General features: G+C 46.2%; 1 protein-coding gene across 3 annotated transcripts in view; it reads left to right on the plus strand.

Annotated features, from left to right (window-relative positions):
• The window catches only part of LOC146396811 (signal induced proliferation associated 1 like 2), a 114,969-nt gene that overhangs the window by 62,956 nt on the left and 32,229 nt on the right, over positions 1–19,784 (plus strand). For 2 of the 3 annotated variants that reach the window (XM_084996838.1, XM_021073828.2), the window contains exons 9-14: positions 6,557–6,814; positions 9,515–9,598; positions 10,904–11,004; positions 11,339–11,442; positions 13,619–14,007; positions 19,411–19,635. In XM_084996838.1, the coding sequence (XP_084852964.1) occupies positions 6,557–6,814; positions 9,515–9,598; positions 10,904–11,004; positions 11,339–11,442; positions 13,619–14,007; positions 19,411–19,635 (1,161 nt within the window). Of the gene's footprint in view, positions 1–6,556; positions 7,410–8,219; positions 8,371–9,514; positions 9,599–10,903; positions 11,005–11,338; positions 11,443–13,618; positions 14,008–19,410; positions 19,636–19,784 lie in introns of those variants that run through there. The other variant, XR_014827838.1, reaches the window with a different exon arrangement.

The raw sequence follows: 19,784 nt of genomic DNA on the forward strand, positions 1-19,784 counted from the left end.
GTAGTGATGGTCAGTGGATGGTCCTCCTAGGAAATGGGAGGTGTCATTTGAAAGGAATGAGGCTGTGCCAGTGGATGTCATTGTGGGGACCTTGCTGGGTGTCCTGAAGTTACAGGCAGTGAGTGAGGCTGCCCGTCACCTGTGAACTAGAGGGGACACCATCTCTGCACTGCTCATGCCCAGAGGGTAGAAAGAGGGTGCAGCTACAGACTAGAAATCTTCTGGTCGGGGAGTTCCCCTCATGGCTCAGCAAAAGCAAATCTGACTAGCATCCATGAGGATGCAGGTTCGATCCCTGGCCTTGCTCGATGGGTTAAGGATCTGGCGTTGCCGTGAGCTGTGGTGTAGGTTGCAGATGCAGCTTAGATCTGGCGTTGCTGTGGCTGTGGTATAGGCGGGCAGCTGCAGCTTTGATTCGACGCCTAGTGTGGGAACTACCGTAAGCCTCAGGAGCAGCCCTAAAAAAAATAAAAAATTAAAAAATAAAAATAAAAAAATTGTATGTATTTTGAACCCTGAAGCTGAGTTGGTATTGATCTGTACCCAGCATGGTAATTAGAAGCATAGGTAGATGATGTGTACATTTGTTATTGAGGAAAGAGAAAATTGTGTACGTGCCCACTTGTAAGTGATCCCCAAGTTTCTCTAACTTCTTTGAGTGCCTTCTTTCAGCAAGCATGCCAGGAAAACAGTGCCTGGAAGCTAGAAATGCAGTGCATATCCATGACTTGATTTGGTCTGTTGGAAGGCGATTGATCTTGTTTGTCAATGAGATCTGGATTTCTACACTCATTTGGGAAAGCAAAAGACGTGAATCTTCAAAAATGGTTTAGTGGACACAAGATTAGCAGCTCACTTATTATGATAATCTCTTGGTCCTTCCGAGTTGCTGCAAATGGCATTATTTCATTCCTTTTTATGGCCGATTAATATTCCATTGTGTGTATGTACCACATCTTCTTTATCCCTTTACCTATCAATGGGCATTTAGGTTACTTCCATGTTTTGACTATTCAGAGACATAGAGAACAGACTTGTGGTTGCCAAGAAGGAGCGTGTTGGGGAGGGATGGATTGAGAGTTTGGGGTTAGGAAATGCAAACTGTTACATATTGAATGGATAAACAACAGGGTCCTGCTCTACAGCACAAGGAACTATATTCAATATCCCAGGGAAAAACTGTAATGGAAAAGCAGATGCAAACTATTGCATTTGGAGTGAATAAACAATGAAATGCTGCTATATAGCACAGGGAACTATATCTAATCACTTGTGATCAAACATGATGGAGGATAATGGGAGGAAAAGAATATATATAACTGGGTCACTTTGCTGTACAGCAGAAATTGATAGAACATTGTAAATCAGCTACAATGTAAAATTTTTTAAAAAGAAAAGAATTATAAAAAAGAATACATATGTGTATATAATACATATATTATATATATATAACGGAATTACTTTGCTCTGCGGCAGAAATTAACACAATATTGTAAATCTACTATAATTTTTAAAAAAAGATTAGTTCACTTTTTCAGAAACGTCTTCTTATTCTGGCGTCTTTTTCCATTTGGTCATTTTGGGTTCCAGTTGGCCTTTACTTTACTTGCAGAAATGTGTACCCTTCACAGCAGTGCCAGGTTGATGCTCAGAGGAGCTGGGGATCTGTCTGGCATCCTGTGCTAGGACCTCCCAAGGGGGAGAGGAGTGTGCAAGGGCAGGGCCAGCTCTCTTTCTGGTGTCTGCTGCATCGCGAGGACTTCCTTAGGCTAGTTTGTAATTCTTATTTTATACTTCTCCCCATTTCCCTAAAAACAGGTTAAATTTCCGTGTGTATCCTTCAAGGATTTCCTCATCCATATGGAGCAGAACTGAATTTGATGAGGTTTGCGGATAGGTTATCATGAGCGGTGTTTATTTGATGTCATGGTCATAGAAGTAAACAAAGCACAAATCTAGTTGTAAGAGTGGTTACTGTAAAAGTGTCAAATCACAACACAATCGATCTTTGTTGTTGTTGTTGTTGTTGTTGCTGCTGCTGTTGTTTGTTTTTTTAGGGCCGCGCTTTCGGCACTTGGAGATTCCCAGGCTAGGTGTTGAATCAGAGCTGCAGCTGCCAGTCTACACCACAGCCACAGCAACACAGGATACGAGCTGCGTCTGCAACCCACACCACAGCTCATGGCAACACTGGATCCTTAACCCACTGAGCAAGGCTAAGGATCGAACCTACATCCTCATGGATGCTGGTCAGATTCGTCAACTGCTGAGCCATAATGGGAACTCCACAACACATTCAATCTTGATTTGAAAAAAAGAAGCCATTCTTTAAGTTGATCAGGGCCAAAGAAGGCCCGTGTTTAGTATGAAAAGTTCATTTACATATGACCTTTTGCAAGAGCTTGGAAATAAAAGAATCAGACCCTGATTCTCTCCTCGACGTAATACGTTGTACAGGTTGTTGTCAGCCGTCTCTCAAATATTAGTTGCGATTCTGCATTTCTATCGTGTTTTCTCTTCCAAGATGGGAGCTGAATTGCCACATCTTACTAAAGACTATGAGCATGAATGAAAGATGCCACGCTACCCAGCCATGTGTCTTCTCTGTTTCGTTCTTTCTTTTAAACCAAACCCAATAAACTAGAAACCGAAACAAACACTGGAAATGCAAGGTGCCCTTTGGTCTCTAGAATTCAAGGTTCACCTTTTGTTCAAGACATAACTCCAGGATCTTTCACTTTGGGAGGCTCTGTTAGAGATTCCTTGACGTGGATTATTCAGGCAGCCAGCCTTTCAGACACCAAAGCCTGAGGTTCACCTGAACGTTCAATGACTTGCTTAGGACACCGGTTGGGGTGGAAGACAAGAGTTTTCTTGATGTTTTGATGTATCCTACTGCACTGTGTGATTTCTGATTAGGTCTTTGGCCGTATGCATAGAAAAACACTTGGAATTCGTGTAAGTCCATGAGCAAAAAATTGTAGTGTCTTGGCATTTTATTTTTAAAAAGCACAATACAATGTAAATCTCAGCTTACTAAATTTGACCAATAATTTAGCACATTCAGGAAATCCAGAATAATTTCAACTTGTTTAGATAAGAGAGATGAATTTTGCTATGGGGGAAGGAGATGATTTAAAATATAAGGGAGTTCCTGTGGTGGCACAATGGAAATGAACCCGACTAGTATCCATGAGGATGTGGGTTCTATACCTGGCCTTGCTCAGTGGGTCGGGGATCTGGTGTTGCCATGAGCTGTGGTGTAGGTCAAAAACGAAACTTGGATCTGACATTGCTGTGGCTGTGGTGTAGGCCGGCAGCTGCAGCTCCGATTCAGCGCCTAGCTTGGGAACTTCCATATGCCCCAGGTGCAGCCATAAAAAAAAAAAAAAGAAAAAGATAAGATAATACAAGAATAAAAGTCAAGTTTACTGGTAAATAGATAACCTCTGCTTCACCTCCTGTAACAGGCATAAGCATCTGTTTAGGATGCTTTGTTTGGTTCCTCCTTTCTACCCTCAAAGAGTAGCACCACCATCCATTTGGTTTCCCAAGCCCAAAAGCAGGACATTGGTCTTGGTTTTTCTCTCTCTGTCCATCCCAAGCTCCAAGTACTGTTGGTTTGACAGGTAAGAAATGACTTTCACCCAGTATTGCTGTGGAGAAGAATGTTGTGTGTTCCAGTCTTTGTGTGGGGCTTGCTCCCTCCTCTATCCCCTCCCCGCCAGAAATTTAGGATCTTTTCTTCTAAATCATTTTTTAAATTGACATATAGCTAATTTTTTTTTTTTTTTTTTTTTTTTTTGTCTTTTGTTGTTGTTGTTGTTGTTGCTATTTCTTGGGCCGCTCCCGCGGCATATGGAGGTTCCCAGGCTAGGGGTTGAATCGGAGTTGTAGCCACCGGCCTACGCCAGAGCCACAGCAACGCGGGATCCGAGCCGCGTCTGCAACCTACACCACAGCTCACAGCAACGCCAGATCCTTAACCCACTGAGCAAGGGCAGGGACCAAACCCGCAACCTCATGGTTCCTAGTCGGATTCGTTAACCACTGCGCCACGACGGGAACTCCCATATAGCTAATTTTCAATGTTGTATTAGCTTCAGGTCTATGGCGAAGTGATTCAGTTATATACATTCTTTTTCAGATTCTTTTCCGTTATTGGTGATTATAAGGCATTGACCATAGTTCTCTGTGCTATACAATAGGTCCTTGTTGGTTATCTATTCTATATATAGTACTGTGTGTATATAATAACCCCACACTCTTAATTTATAGGATCTCTGCTTTAACCCAGGAATAGAGACATTTTTTTTTTTAAATTTCCTTGGAGTATAGTTGACTTAACAATGTGGTGTTAGTTTCAGGTGTACAGCAAAGTGAAACAGTTACACATACACATATCATAACATGTCTTGATTCAGACCTTTTTTTCATTCCTTTCACTGAGTGCTCTGAGGACCTTCAAATCTGGATTTACTATTTTTTAGTTCTGGAAATTTTCTTGTATTATTTCCTAATTATTTCTGACCCACCTTCTTCTTTCCTCTCTTCCTCTGTCTGGTAAATGTTAGGCTTTTTGGACTGAACTTTAATTTTCTTCTGTTTGCTCTTCTACAATTTTTTTTTTGTTTTGTTTTTTTTTTAGGGCTGCACCCACAGCACATGGAGGTTCCCAGGATAGGGGTCAAATTGGAACTATAGCTGCTGGCCTACACCACAGCCACAGCAACACGGGATCTGAGCTGTGTCTGCAGCCTACACCACAGCTCACAGCAACACTGGATCCCCAACCCACTGAGCAAGGGCAAGGATCGAACCTGCATCCTCATGGATTACTAGTCAGATTTCATTTCCTCTGTGCCATGGCAGGAACTCCCCTCTTCTACATTTTGACAGAGTTCCTCAGTTTACTTTCCAACTGTCTTACTAGGTTTTCTGTTTTGAATTTTAGCTCTCTTGTTTTTAAATTTCAAATGTTCCTTCTCTTTCTCTGAGGGTGGTGAACCTCACAGCGGAGTGATGAGGTGGCTTCCATCAGCTTGTCCTTACTCTGCAGAGAGATCTCTGTTCTTTGTGGGGTCATCCTGAACTGGTTTGGAGGAAGGAGGAGCCACCCAGGGTCTTGTTTCTAGTGAGGCTGTTACTTCACCTTCTGTTTTCAACTGTGCTTTTCTGGGGTACCTCCCGGCCTTAACGCCATCCTTTTAGGTTGGGTTCCCTAGACCATGGCTCCTGCTCCCCTAGAGGTGGGGATGAGTATTACCTGCCTGGGCCAAGTTAAGAATGAAACCCCAGGGTCACACTTTTCTCTGTTCACTCCTTCCCTTTCCCTTCCAACATCTGTGGCACCTAATGCTTCCTGTTCCTGCACCTGTTCATGTGTGCAAGGGGAGGGTCATGCTTCTTCATGGCCTTCTCTGCACACCCTTAGGTTTTGCCTTTTTCTGCTCAACCCTTGGCATTCTCCCATTTGCCTTCCATCTTTATATACTGAGTTGGTGTCTCCAAGCTTGGCTGGTGGTTGTTTGTTTCTGGGTTTCATTCTCTTTGTTCTTTTGGTATGATTTTGAGAAGAGGCTGAAAAGTTTTCCTCCACCATGTTGACAATGGAAATCTCCTTTTTAAAGAGAGATCGATACTCACTACCCTCTTAGATTTCTTAGAGGGTAAATATGAGAAAGTTATTATGTTGACTTTGGAATGTCTGAGGGAAGAGGCACTGACTTCATCAGTGTGGTAAGTTGGGAAGATTTACCCTGACTCTCAAATTTGAGGCTCGCTCTTGCATCCCTGCCATACAGCACCAAATGGCTCCGTAGCCTCACTTTGGTTCAGTCTATAGTACTGTGTACATGGTGTAATTGGTGGGAACTTAGGGAGATCTGACTTAAGTCATATTTTTTAGGCTGAAAGGTCTTAGGTCCCTGACTGGTCATTTGAGCCCACAGGAGAACACTCTGGGAGATGACCTTGTGGGAGCCGTGGCGCTAATTCAAGGGAGTGACCATGGTAACTAAAACCACAGTGAATTTGATGGGATGGCCACTCGGATTTTTCTTGACTGTGCCAGCTTTTGCTAAGTTTGCTTTTCACTTTTCTCAGATTCCACAGAAAGGGTAACATGTGACTCTGACTCCTGATTATACACTGTATCTTCAAATATCTGCTCAGATTATGTATGAGATGTTTTTAGTGAGTTGAAGTTTACATTATCACTCATGTTCAATGTGAATTAGTCCATGTATGCAGATTGATTATTAAATCCAGGTCTGTCTAAGAAGTTTGCTGACAATCTGGAAAGACAGAGCCTCTGCCTGAAGCTCCTGACAGCGGCATCTGTTGCCCAACAGAGCCTCAAGCATGAGACTGGATCCTTCTGATCCATGCTGGCTGATGAACAGACAAGGTCACCGCCAGCCAGGGATGTTCCCGTGGGTGGATGGCTCTACCTCCACATCCAAGAGCTCCGAGATGCTGGGGCACAGCTGTGAGTGAGCTGTGCTGATGGCTCAGCACCGAGTTCCCTCCTCACCTGCTCTCCTTGGCCCAACAGAGGGTGTTCAGAGCTCTGCCGGATCCCCATGGTGGAGTACAAGCTGGACAGCGAGGGCACGCCCTGCAAGTACAAGACCCCCTTCCGGAAGAACACCACATGGCACCGAGTGCCCACGCCCGCCCTGCAGCCGCTGCCCAGGGCCTCCCCAGTCCCCGGCACACCCGACCGGCTGCAGTGCCAGCCGCTGCTCCCGCAGAACCAGGCCGCCATCCCCCGCAGCACCTCCTTTGACCGGAAGCTGCCCGATGGCACCAGGTAATGAATGCTCTTGGCACCCTTTCCTCAAGGTCAGGCCCTGTACGGCACTGCAGGCGGGGACTGCTGGTGGTTGGAGGGACTTTGCTGTGGCCTCAGCAGTTCCAAGTTGGCTTGTTCCAACCAAGTTAGCCGGTAGGGTGGCTGGGTGAACCGTAGATGCTGTGGTGCTTGGGGTCCAGCCCACCCCTGGCCCAGCGATGCCACCCCCAGGGCCATGGCTGTCCCTCTGCACTGTGACTCTCGTGTCAACCTGCTCTCCAAAACACCTTGGGAAAGATACCCAAGAAGTTATGCTGCAGGAGCCTCTAGATCAGTATAGACAGTTTTGAATATAAAGAAAGCAAAACTGCCAAATCGGCAATTAAATCCCATCATCCTCACAGGTGCAGTATTTTAAGAGGTCCTAAGAGCATTAGCGTTTCTTTGCTTTTTTCTCTCTCATTTTAAGCAAAATGGGTTGAGTTTAACATTAATTTTTTCCAGGAGTTCCCATGATGGCACAGTGGAAACGAATCTGACTAGGAACCATGAGGCTACAGGTTCGATCTCTGGCCTTGCTCAGTGGGTTAAGGATCCAGTGTTGCCATGAGCTGTGGTGTCGGTCACAGACATGGCTGGGATCTGGCGTGGCTGTGGCTGTGGCGTAGGCTGGTGGCTACAGCTCCGATTCGACCCCTAGCCTGGGAACCTCCATATGCCTTGGGTGTGGCCCTAAAAAGACAAAAAACAAAAAAAAAACAAAAAAATTAATTTTTTCCAGAGTTCCCTGGTGGCTCAGCAGGTTAATGACCTGGCTGAGTCACTGATGAGGCATGGCTTCAATCCCTGGCTGAGGAGCTTCCACATGCCTCAGGCTAGGCCAAAAAATTAATAATTAAGTAGTTAATTTAAAAATAAAATTAACTTTTCTATGAGATAATGCAGTTGTTTAAAAGTTAAATGCAACAGCGTTAGTAGCTGGTAAGAGTCAGGGGCCTCATCCTTCCCAGAGGTGGTTTTAAGTGAACAAATAGATTTTTTTCTGTTGTTAATTCCCACTCCTTTCGTTTTAGGTTTCATGTAGCTTCCAAGCCATGGAGACACCATGAGTTTCTTCGTAATGTCTTGTCAGGCTCTGGTCTAACAGAGAGGACATTGTAAGCAGATGCTGGGCCAGGCTGTGTGCTGATGTTACCTTGGCCTGTTACTTAGCCTCTCCCGGCCTCCAGTTTCCTCTCTGAAAAAGAAACTTAGTAATAAGAGAGACCTCCACAGGACATCAGGAGGCTTGAGTCATTCAGTAGATGTCTACTTTGGAGTTCCCGTTGTGGCACAGTGGAAAGGAATCTGACTAGCATCCATGAGGATTTGGGTTCCATCCCTGGCCTTGATCAGTGGGTTAAGGATCTGGCGTTGCTATGAGCTGTGGTATAGGTCACAGACTCGGCCCAGATCCCACAGTGCCATGGCTGTGGTGTAGGCTGGCGGCTGCAGCTCTGATCTGATCCCTAGCCTAGGAATTTCCATATGCTGCAAATGCAGCCCTAAAAAGAAAAAGAAAAAAAAAAAAAAAACGGAGGGGGGAAGAAAAGCAGTGCTTAAAACCGTTCCGGGCACATAGAAAACCACAGCCTGTCTAGGTACTAATAATAAACAGTTAATGAGATTAAACTATAGGGTCCTCCTTCCCTTTTTCTAGTTTATTCTTCTAAAAATAAGTATGGGAATGATGTTACTTTAATTGAACACCAAGACATCTTGGCTCTGGGTCTCCTTTGTCGAAGGTTGGCTGAGTTTATAAACTTCCCATATTCTGGGAAATGCATGGGGTAGGTAGGCCAGGTACAGGGGGTCTGCAGAACCTCCTTCATGAACGCAGAATTTAGTAAATTATAGGGAAGGGTTCTAGTAGCAAAACGGCAACTTGACGAGCACATCTTCACCAAGTGCATGTTCAGAAGTATTACTCGGTTTTGTGTGTCAGAAATAAATAGGATGGCAATCCATAGATGCGCCAAAAGAAATGGTTTTGCCAACTGTAGTGTTTTCTCTCTACGTGGGTTTGGTTTTATTTTATTTTATTGTCTTTGCAGGGCCACACCCGCGTCATAAGGAAGTTCCCAGGCTAGGGGGTCAAATCTGAGCTGTAGCCGCTAGCCTAAGCCACCACCACAGCAACGCCAGATATGAGCCACATCTGCAACATAACCACAGCTCACAGCAACGCCAGATCCTTAACCCACTGAGTGAGGCCAGGGATCAAACCTGTGTCCTCATGGATACTAGTCGGATTCTGGATTTGTTTCTGCTGAGCCACTACAGAACTCCTCTGCATAGGTTTTAAGTAGAGAACCAAAACATACCTTGCATTAAGTTTCATAGCAAGAAGTAGTGATGTTTTCATAATTCTGTGTTCTGGGGGATCCTACTGCTGTTCCTCCTGTTTCGCTGGACTCATGTGTGCTTGAGATCTATTAAGGGTGAAGGCTCATTCCTGCCATGTCTCTTTCCTATAATCAATCACCACCCACAACCCACCTGAAATCTCATGGCATCACCCATTCTTAGAGTATTTGCCCAGGACTGCAATGCGTGTGTCTCCCTTTTCTTTGTCATGGGAAAAGTGAATTCATTTGTAAAACACCACAAGCCAGGTCATGATGCTGTTGGCCCCCAGGCACCTCAGTGGCCTGTTAATGATGCTGGTCAACATTTCAGGAGTTCGCCCAGCAACCAGTCATCCTCCAGCGACCCCGGCCCTGGCAGGAGTGGACCCTGGAGGCCACAAGTTGGACACGACGGGTATGGCTCCTTTGTACCTTCTGCGGGCCCCTGGGGGGACATTCAGAAGCACTTACTGTGCACGTGCTGTGCAGGAGGCCACTGGGGGATAGAAAAAAGCAGGTGGGCCCCTGATAGGTCGCTCATCCAGTCCAGACAGCTCACCATTTCTGTGGAGGTGGCATTCGCTTGTACTTGGAGCTTGTCCATTTTTTCTCTTTAATAAGGGAGGGTCTTTTCTGTACACATGAAAATGAAGGATGTGGAGACCCCCTGGGCCAATGCCTTTGGAAGTTTCTCTTCACTGAAACTGCTGACGAGGAGTCAGTTCACAGCCTCTCTCCCAAATACTTCTCTCTCTGAAACATAGCCCAGAATCAGAGAAGACAGGTTTATTTAGCATTTGGCACGTCTTCTCTGCCTCCTGTTAGAGCAAGTAGAAGCTGGGCGCAGAGTCGGCCCTTGCAGTGGGTGCGCATGCTGCGTCCAGGAGCCTGCGAACGCTTGGGATGGGACACAGAACTGCCCGATACAATAACTCAGGGAAATGTTCCTGTACTTCAGGGAGGAGGGGGGTCCCGGGGCCTTGGCTGTGCTTTTCCCAGAAGATGCTCCTGGCACCAGTGTTTCTGTGTTGTTGCAACCCAGTCTCGCCTCTGGCATTCGAAGGAGCTGCTGCACTGATCGAGCCGAGAAAACGGCCAGGTCAACGGGATGGTCTCTCCCTGGCACCCCCCCCTTCCTTCTAATTTGGGCTGAGAAGTGGAGATTTGCAGGCTGTTACATGCATTCCCCACCTTAGATCGTGGAGGGGTTCTTAAATGTTGCGTATAAAGATATTTTTCTCAGTTGAGATGTGTTTTAAACATAGAAGGAAATTTTCCGCAGTTTCTTTTGGAAGAGCGAATTATCATAATTGAAATTTTCATAAAACCTGGATGTGGTCTAGCACCAATTTCTTTTTTCCATAAAAACTTTGATATAAAGCCGCATCAACGCACAAGAGAAACAGCAACCACAGAAGCAGTGAGCCTGTTCTTAGCCCATCAGGGACGAGCCGTCCAGTCCTTCCACCTGCCTGGCGTCGGCCACCCTCTTTATCTGTAAATGGCGTCATCCAAGTACCTTATTGACCCAGTGGTGAAACGAGAGCCCCGTTCAGGATGCTCTGAGCCTCTCCACAAACACTGCATTTCTATCTGCTGGGAGAAAGCTTCTGAGTAGGGATCCCCTGCATTGCCCTGCTGGGAGCCAGCACACACAGGGGCTACCTGTGGCGAGGTTGGTGTTGGTGGTGAGGTGGGCTCAGCACTGTGTCCTTTCCAGGTGCCAGTCTCCCCTGCTACTGGAGCACCAGGGCTCCAGCCCTTTGGAATGTGAAGGGTCCAGGGATCGAGAGGATACGGCTGAAGGAAGCAGACACTCGGGTAACAAGGAGCCCCGCCCCTTGCTGCCCCTCCCCTTCCTGCCCCTCCTCATTCATGCTTTCCTGCCACATGGAAGAGCATGCGCAGGCCTCCCAACGTCTGTTGGGGATGCGGTCGGGCTGGGTGGTGGCTCTGCTGCCTGGGAAATGGAGCGTTAGGATTATGGTGATGCTTCTCCCTGCTCTGGGGTTATAATCCATGGGTAGGATCCGAAGGCCCTGGAGCATGGCCCTGGTCACGTTCATCTAACTATCGGTCGGGCACTTCTGGGTTTCTCTGCTCCTTTGTTAACACTGGAAATTAGATCGTCAAGCCTTCTCTCTTTGTGGGACAGAAACCAAATGGCACGGCCCACCTTCCAAAATCTTGAGTTCCTATAAAGACCGAGGCCTGCAGAAGGACGGAGGCTGCAAAGACTCCCCCAACAAGCTCTCCCACGTAAGTCCCTCCCCTCTGACCCTCTTGGCACACGTGATGGGTTAGCGTTGCTGCTGAGGGCTCTCAGTGGTGTCATTTACTTCACAAGGCTCTTGGGTCAAGTAAAAATAATAATTAAATAAAAAGTTAAGGTTCTTTTTTCCCCCTTGATTTATAAAGAACCTCAAAGAAAGGTCATATAGGAGTTTCTATTGTGGCTCAGCAGGTTGGGAACCCTGACATAGTGTTCGTGAGGATGCCAGTTTAATTCCTGGCCTTGCTCAGTGGATTGGATCTGGTGTTGCCGTGAGCTGGGGTGTAGGTTGCAAGACACAGCTCAGATCTGATTTGCTGTGACTGTGGTGCTAGCTGGCGGCTGCAGCTCTGATTCGACCCCCAGCCTGGGAACTTCCATATGTCACAGCTGAGGCCATAAAAAGAAAAAAAGAAAAGAAAGGGTCATACAGTAAATTACTGGCAAAGCCTAGAGTATATAGCCTTAGCCCCTGAGCCTAGCTGCTGTTAATCTGTTACGCATTATCTGCTCATGGGTGTAGTACAGAAGCTGGAAGTTCCTGAAAAGTAGGGTGTGTGGTCAGAGCTGCCTTGGCCCCAGAGCTGGCTGCTCAGGGCACAGCCATATCCCATGCCCAGTGACATGAGCAACAGCCAACTAACAGGCATTGAAATTTCCACAACGTGGCTTTGTTTCCTTCTTACAAAAAATAAAAGATGAGTCATGGAGGTGACTGTAGCTCAGGGAAACAGAGCACCCAGTTAAACGAGAAAATGGCAGTTGTGGCTGTTGCCAAATGAAGCCACCTTTGCCAGGTAGCTCAGTTCTCAGAATTTGCAGGTGTTTTATCAGCTCCAGACCTGAGTTCTTCCTTCCACCTCTGAGGGTCGTTGGCGAGCTCTAGAGCTGAGTGCTATGTGGGAACATGTGGCATCTTTCCCCTACCTGTGCCCCAACATTGTCTGGAACCAGCCTTACGAAGCCGATTGATTCTACCTGCTTGTGGAGGCAGGGGCTAGAGTGACCTTGAGAATATTGCTCTCTGATACAAAGGGCAGGGGGATTTGCTGAAGGATCCAATAGGACGGGAGGCAGGGCCAGACCACGTGAAAATAGATCAGGGCTCAGCTGGCTCTCCTTACTCCCCAGCCCTTTGCTGACCATTAGTTTTACGAGGCTAAGAAGAGGGACTGTGTCAGTATGGAACATCAGTCAGATGGGGACATGTACCCCATTCTCTTGGCTTCATGTTCCCAGCACCTGAGAGCACTCCTGTTTCCTGTAACAAGCACCCCACCTCGTAAGCCCCGGGCGGCTCTCACTTGGAAAGCGGCTTGTGCCCCCTCTATGCTTCGTGATGCAAAATGCCTCTACATGTGTCAGCTGGTTGGGTCACCACATCAATCACTGGGTCAGTGTAATCAGCACAGAGGGGGCCGAGCGACTAACTGCCTGCAGTCCCACCACTGTGATTCAGACCCAGGCCTTCTGCCTCAAACCCAGGCCTGGCACTGTCATTTGTCATAGGGGCATTTTCTGGATAAAATGCTGCTCTCCTTTTTTTTTATTAATTTCCCACATACATTCCCAGCTCCTGTAACCTTCATTGATTACTTTCTGGTTAGTGACATGGTGACAGCACTTTTGTGCATTGTGTACAAATAATTGGACAAAGATTTGAAAAGGTACCCATGTATCTTAAGATGAATTATGGGAGGAATTATGACCCAGGGACTTATGCATAAAACCAGGGTATTTTTATTTTTTATTTATTTATTGATTTGCATTCTTTAGGGCCACACATGCAGTGTATGGAAGTTCCCAGGCTAGTGTTCGAATTGGAGCTGCAACCACAGCAATGCGGAATCCGAGCCGTATCTGCAACCTGCACCACACGGCAACGCCGGATCCTTAACCCACTGAGCGAGGCCAGGGATCAAACACGCATCCTCATGGATACTAGTCAGGTTCATTCCCACTGAGCCACCACAGGAACTCCCCAAACCAGGGTAATTTTAAAAAGTAAATCTGTTCCTTGCCTCCTGTGGATGAGTGAGTGGCAAGGGTTCTGGTGAAGTCATCTGGTTTGTAGCTTCGTGCGTCAGGTTGAGAGTCATGGCTTCATAGAAACGCCAAGTGTAGGGTTTGTTGAAATCCTTCCCATTTCTCTTTCTTCTCAAGATTGGAGAGCAAAGCTGCTCCAGCCACTCCAGCAGCAATACACTGTCCAGTAACGCCTCCAGCACCAGTGACGACAAGCACTTCGGGTCTGGGGACCTGATGGACCCAGAGCTCCTGGGGCTAACCTACATCAAAGGCGCTTCCACGGACAGCGGTATCGACACAGCCCCATGCATGCCTGCCACGGTCCTGGGTCCTGTGCACCTGCCTGGCAGCCGGTCCCTGGTCCATGGACGGCCAGAGCAGTGGGCTGATGCCGCTGACATCCCGGGGCCCGATGATGAGCAGGCCAAGCTGTACGCTGTCCACAGCTATGTGCCGGCCATCTCCACCAGCGGGGCCACTGATGGCAGCCTGGGCGACCTCAGCGAGATCTCCTCCCACTCCAGGTGAGAGCTTCCTGGCACCTGGGTACCATCACCTGCAGGGGTAGGGGCAGGGCCCTGAAGTAGAACACAGCGCACCTCAGAGCCTTGTCACCCATGAGCCAGACTGCCAATGAAATGCTGGTTTCTGGAATCTGAAATTTGCATGTTAACAAGTTTGTGATTATAGGAGTTCCTTTTGTGGCTCAGCAGTAACGAACCAGACTAGTATCCATGAGGATACTCACTCAGTGGGCCTCGCTCAGTGGGTTAAGGATCCATCGTTGCTGTGAGCTGTGGTGTAGGTCACAGATGCAGCTCGGATCCTGAGTTGCTGTGGCTGTGGTATAGGCTGGCAGCTGCAGCTCCAGTTCGAACCCTGGTCTGGAAAGTTCCATATGCCGTAGGTGCAGTGGTAAAGGAAAAAAAATGAATGAATGAATAAATTTACCCTTTGAAACACTTCTGTCTGTCTGTCCCCTGATCCATGGGGGAGGGCTGGAGAAAAGGAGATTTTAAAGTTGGTTTTAATGTATTTTAAATTTTAAACTGTTCAAGTATTTTTACTAGCTGCATTAATATTTTATATTTAAAATAAGATGTGAAATGTCTGTGTGTGGAGGCAAAAGGAACTTCACTTGCTAGCGCACAAGGGACCCCCTCCCCAAACCTAGTGGCAATGAGACCCTGCAGATCCTGAAATGCCGGGGTCCAGCCTGGGGCACGTATGTCTCTGGTGATGAGTGTCGTCGGCCCTCTGCTCTGCTCAGTTCAGACTGTGTGTAGGCAGCTTGGAGCTGAGCCCCCACCCCCACCCCCACCCCAGGGTTGTGACTGGGAGTGGTCCAGAGAGCAGAAGAGCAGAAGCATCTCTTAGGAGCTGAGCACCTGGCTGGTCACCCCTCCCCGCAAGTATTGACTCTCTCCCTGTTTGAGCTGCTTCTTAGCACTCACCTCTAGCTAAGCCAGTTTGTGCCCATTGTGTACCTCCCCCAGGTGATGCCACTTGTCTCCCCTTCATTGGAGAGCAAGTAGGAGGTACACGGGGTCAGCTCTTCTTGGGTCACAGGTCCAAGAGCCCAGATCCATACCTGGCATACTCTTTTTCTTTTTTCTGTTTTTTTGGCCTCGCCCATGGCATATGGAAGTTCCCAGACCAGGGATCAAATCCACACCACAGCAGAGACCTAAGCTGCTGCAGTGACAACGCTGGATCCTTAACCTGCTGCACCACAAGTGAATTCCTTTTTACCTGTCTTATTTCTCTTTTATTTTCATTTTGTTTTTTAAAGTTTTATTGAATTATATAGTTCATTTACGATGCTGAAATAATTTCTGCTGTACAACAAAGTGATTCGGTTATTCACCTGCACATATCCATTCTTTTTCATTTTTTAAAAATGTCTTATGGAAATATAGTTGATTTAAGATTTTGTGTTAGTTTCAGGTGTACAGAACAGTGATTTATATATACATATTGCAGAGTTCCCTGTTCTATACAGTGGGTCCTTGTTGATTATCTAGTTTATATATAGTAGTGTGTATGCTTTAATCCAAAACTCCTATTTTATCCCTCCTCCCTTTTCCCCTTTGGTAACCATAAGTTTGTTTTCTATGTGTATGGGCCTATTTCTGTTTTGTAAATAAGTTCATTTGTATCAATTTTTTTGTAGATTCCACATATAAGTGATATCACATGATATTTGCCTTTCTCTTTCTGACTTACTTCACTTAGTATGATGATCTCCAGGTCCATCCCTGTTTCTGCAAATGGCATTATGTTGTCCCTTTTTATGGCAGAGTAATATTCCATTGTATACATGTACCACTCTTCTTTATCCATTCCTCTGTCGATGGACATTTAGGTTGTGTAATACTCTGATTCTGGTTTTTTAACACTAACCCCACTGCCACCCTTGCCAGCCCCACCGTACACACACATGCTTCCAACAGCCATCCAGTAATAAAGCAAATAAGGAATTGGATATACGGTGTGATTCCAGGATTGCTCTGTGGGCAGGAAAGGAGGAGTTAAAACTCTTTAAGACAGACCACACTGGTGTGAGGAGAAAATGAGGGGGAATGAAGGGGTATGCAGTTACTATTAAGCAACACAAGCTTATCCCTAGCCTACTTTCTTCTGCTGCTCAGTGCTTTTAATTCAGCGAACCGTTTTGGTTTTTGCTTTGGATTTTTTTTTTTTCCTGTGAGGGCAGGGCACTTAGATAAGAGCTCCGAATACAAAGCAGTATTCATATTAGCCTAACTAAGGCTTTGCAAAGTGAAATAAATCCACTGCAAAAAACCACAATGAAACAACAACAAAAAACACCCACGTTCTGGATTCTTTTGTAAACAGCTCATGTGATTATCTGTTGTTTACCCCTATTCATGTCATCATACTCTCAGTACAAAGGATTGGAAGTTGGCAGTGAAAGTCTAAAATAAGAACTTGAGTCTAGAAGGAAGGGATTCATGAAAAAAACCTTATTGCCAACATTCTAGAATGTTTACCAGCTTCCAAGAAAATCTTTACAATGGTGCTGCGTCTGCTAAACAGAGGCTTTTACCATATTGCTCATCAAATGGACTCAACACATTCGTTCTAGAGTTTAAAATATTTTACTGTTGGGATAAAAGACACTTTTCATCGAGCCTGAATTAGGATAATACATTTTATAAAACAAATGGGAAAACACATGGCGCTTGTGACCACACTGTCATCAGTCACAACAGTCTCAAAAAAAATGTTTTCTTTGGTGATTTCAGGGTAGACGTTTGCACAGCATATGCAGCATATTAATTATGTTAGACTTTGGGTACCCTGGACTTTAACTATTAAACATCTAAGGGATAATCAAAGGCTTTTAAACGCATAATGTCCACATAGCTAAAGGCAGCACGCAGTCCTTCACTGGGCTCTGAATGGGGAAACTAAAGCCACCAGTGTGACTGGGGAACTGGGTGACGAGCATACAGACCGTGTTGGATAACGGTATTGCGTTTGCACCTGAGCTTCTGGGCCTGGTCATCCTGTTGTTGCTATGCGGGAGCTCGTCCTTATTCTTAGGAAATAGATCTTGAAATATAGCCGTGTGATGTCATAAAGCTCACAGCTCCTTTCCAGATAGTGCCGTGAGGAATCTCTGCAGAAGGGAGCGCTGGCAAGGTGGTAACAGCGAGGGGTCTGGATGGGGTTGGAGGTGGAGTGTCTCCCACCTTTCTACTTTTTCTGTAGATCTGAAGTTTGTCAAAATAAAACACTTAAGGGGAAGATTATGGGCCTTCAGAGCCCATCCCCGGGGCGTGGAGTTTTCATGCGGGGGGGTGGGGGTGAGTTCACTGACCGGTGTCCACCCAGTAAAGGGAAAATGATCATTAGCACCTTCTCTCGGTGCCTGTTTACTCCTCTTTTATTCCTTAGGTGGCTCTGCAGCAGGGAAAGGCACTAGAACACCTTCCCCAGGGCCCAAACCTAGACCCCACATGAAGGGAGCCTCAGTCCTACTCAGGAACACCAGACCTACCACCAGCAGCCCAGGGATTCAGAGGCATAGACCGAGGAGGTGTTTTATTTGTTGTGTGTTTTAATTTATCAAATGCTATGGTGTCTCCATCATGCAAAGACCTACAAATAGATTGACTGACTGCTTCCTTTTTTCATTTAGAACTGCTGTGAAAAGTCCATTTTAATATTTTTTCTTTTCTTTTTCTTTTTTCTTTTTTTTCTTTTTTTCCCTTTTTCTATTGAATGACACTTGGCTTTTAAACATAGGTTTTTTTTTTTTTTTCATTCAAAGTATGTACTGGTTAGAGATTTCAGAATAAGATGGTATTTCTTCACACCATTGTCACCCGAGAAACCCTGTGATAAACTCTTTCAGTAGCAAGAACTTGTGACTAATTATTTCATGCATCACTTTTTAAAAGAACTAACTACATTTATGGCATGCTTAGCTTGTGTCAGGCACTATTCTAAATCTTCACTGATACTAACTCGGGTAATCTTCAGAGCAGCCCTCTGAGGTGGATACTGTTCTCTCCATTTTACAGATGAGAAAACTGAGATTAGTAAACTTGCCTGGGTCCTCCCACTGCTAAGGGACCACAGTCTGGCTCCAGAATCCTTGAGGTGCACCCATGTGTTGAGTTTTCTGAAAGTGCTATTCACCTGCTTTCCTCAGCTCTGCTGCCAGAATTGTAATTGAAACATTTAAAACTCTGTGGTTTCTGTTTTTTTCTTTGTTTTTTATGGCTGCACTCATGGCATATGAAAGTTCCCAGGTTTCCAGGCTAGGGGTCAAATGGGAGCCACAGCTGTCAGCCCATGCCACAGCAATGCAGGATCCAAGCCGTGCCTGTGACCTACACCACGGCTAATGGCAACACCAGATCCTTAACCCACTGATCAAGGCCAGGGGTGGATGCTAGTCAGGTTTGTTAATCACTGAGCCACGACAGGAACTCCCCATCAGACAGTCTCATTTTTTGCCAATCTGGAGTGTGCCATGATATTCCCTCTCTCTCTCTCTCTATGTGTGTGTGTGTGTGTGTGTGTATGAGAGATACTTATAATTGAGTTGAATTATAATGTGTGTTAGTTTCAGGTGTACAGCAAAGTGAATTGGTAACCCATATACATATATCCATTCTTTTTCAGATTTTTTTCCCATATAGGTCATTACAGAATACTGACTAGATTTTCCCACTGGGGTGGGGAGAAGATAAATTAGCGGGTTGAGATATACATATATACACGACTATATATAAAATAGATAGGCGTTCCTGTTGTGGCTCAGCAGAAATGAATCTGACTAGCATCCATGAGGATGGATGGCCTCGCTCAGTGGGTTAAGGATCTGGCATTACCATGAGCTGTGGTGTAGGTCGCAGACGCAGCTCAGGTCCCGCATTGCTGTGGCTGTGGCATAGGCCGGCGGCTACAGCTCTGATTGGACCCCTAGCCTGGGAACTTCCATATGCCACAAGTGCCCTAAAAAGACAAATAATAATATTAATAATAATAAAACAGATAACAACAAGGACCTACGTGATATTCTGCTATGGTTTGCACTGGCATTTATCTGGTGGCAGCTGAGGTTGAACCCTTGTCTAATATTTATTCTCCATTTGTGTTTCTTTTCTTCTGAAGCATGAGAATGATGCTCATTTTTCTGTTAGACATTCCCTGGCCATGCTTTTAACATCCTTCTGGCCACAGACATACAGTTTGCAGGGGGTCCTCCTTGGCCTGTGGGAAATGGAGTATTCTAACCAGGTGTAGGTCTGAAAGACGGCCATGTGGGACACCCTCTGCCCGACTTTGCTCACCGAGAAGGACAGAGTCAAGTCTAGTGGCCCCAAGTTGGGCAGCGTGCCTGCAGCTGAGATCTGACCCCATCTCAGCTCTGTCTGTTTTCTCCCCAGTGGCTCCCACCATTCAGGAAGCCCCTCCACTCACTGCTCCAAAAGTACCGGGTCTCTGGATACATCCAAAGTCTACATCGTGTCTCACAGCAGCGGTCAACAGGTCCCTGGGTCCACGACCAAGCCCTACCACAGACACGGAGCAGTGAACAAATACGTCATCGGCTGGAAGAAGTCGGAAGGCAGCCCGCCGCCCGAGGAGCCCGACGTGCCTGAGTGTCAGGGGTAAGGCATCCTGGCATCCTCTCTCTGCAGCAGTGGCCTTTAGGGCATTGACTAAGCTGATGTGTCCCCACCTCTCCCAGTAGGAACAGATGTCCCAAAAAGGAAACATCTAGAAACCTCTTTGTAGAACTCTTAAAATGTTGGCCTTT

The sequence above is a fragment of the Sus scrofa genome, chromosome 14, assembly GCF_054392235.1.
Source record: "Sus scrofa isolate SSC_HxYL_T2T_F1_AM1 chromosome 14, Sscrofa_HxYL_maternal_Yorkshire_Landrace_v2.0, whole genome shotgun sequence".
Lineage (NCBI taxonomy): Eukaryota > Metazoa > Chordata > Mammalia > Artiodactyla > Suidae > Sus > Sus scrofa.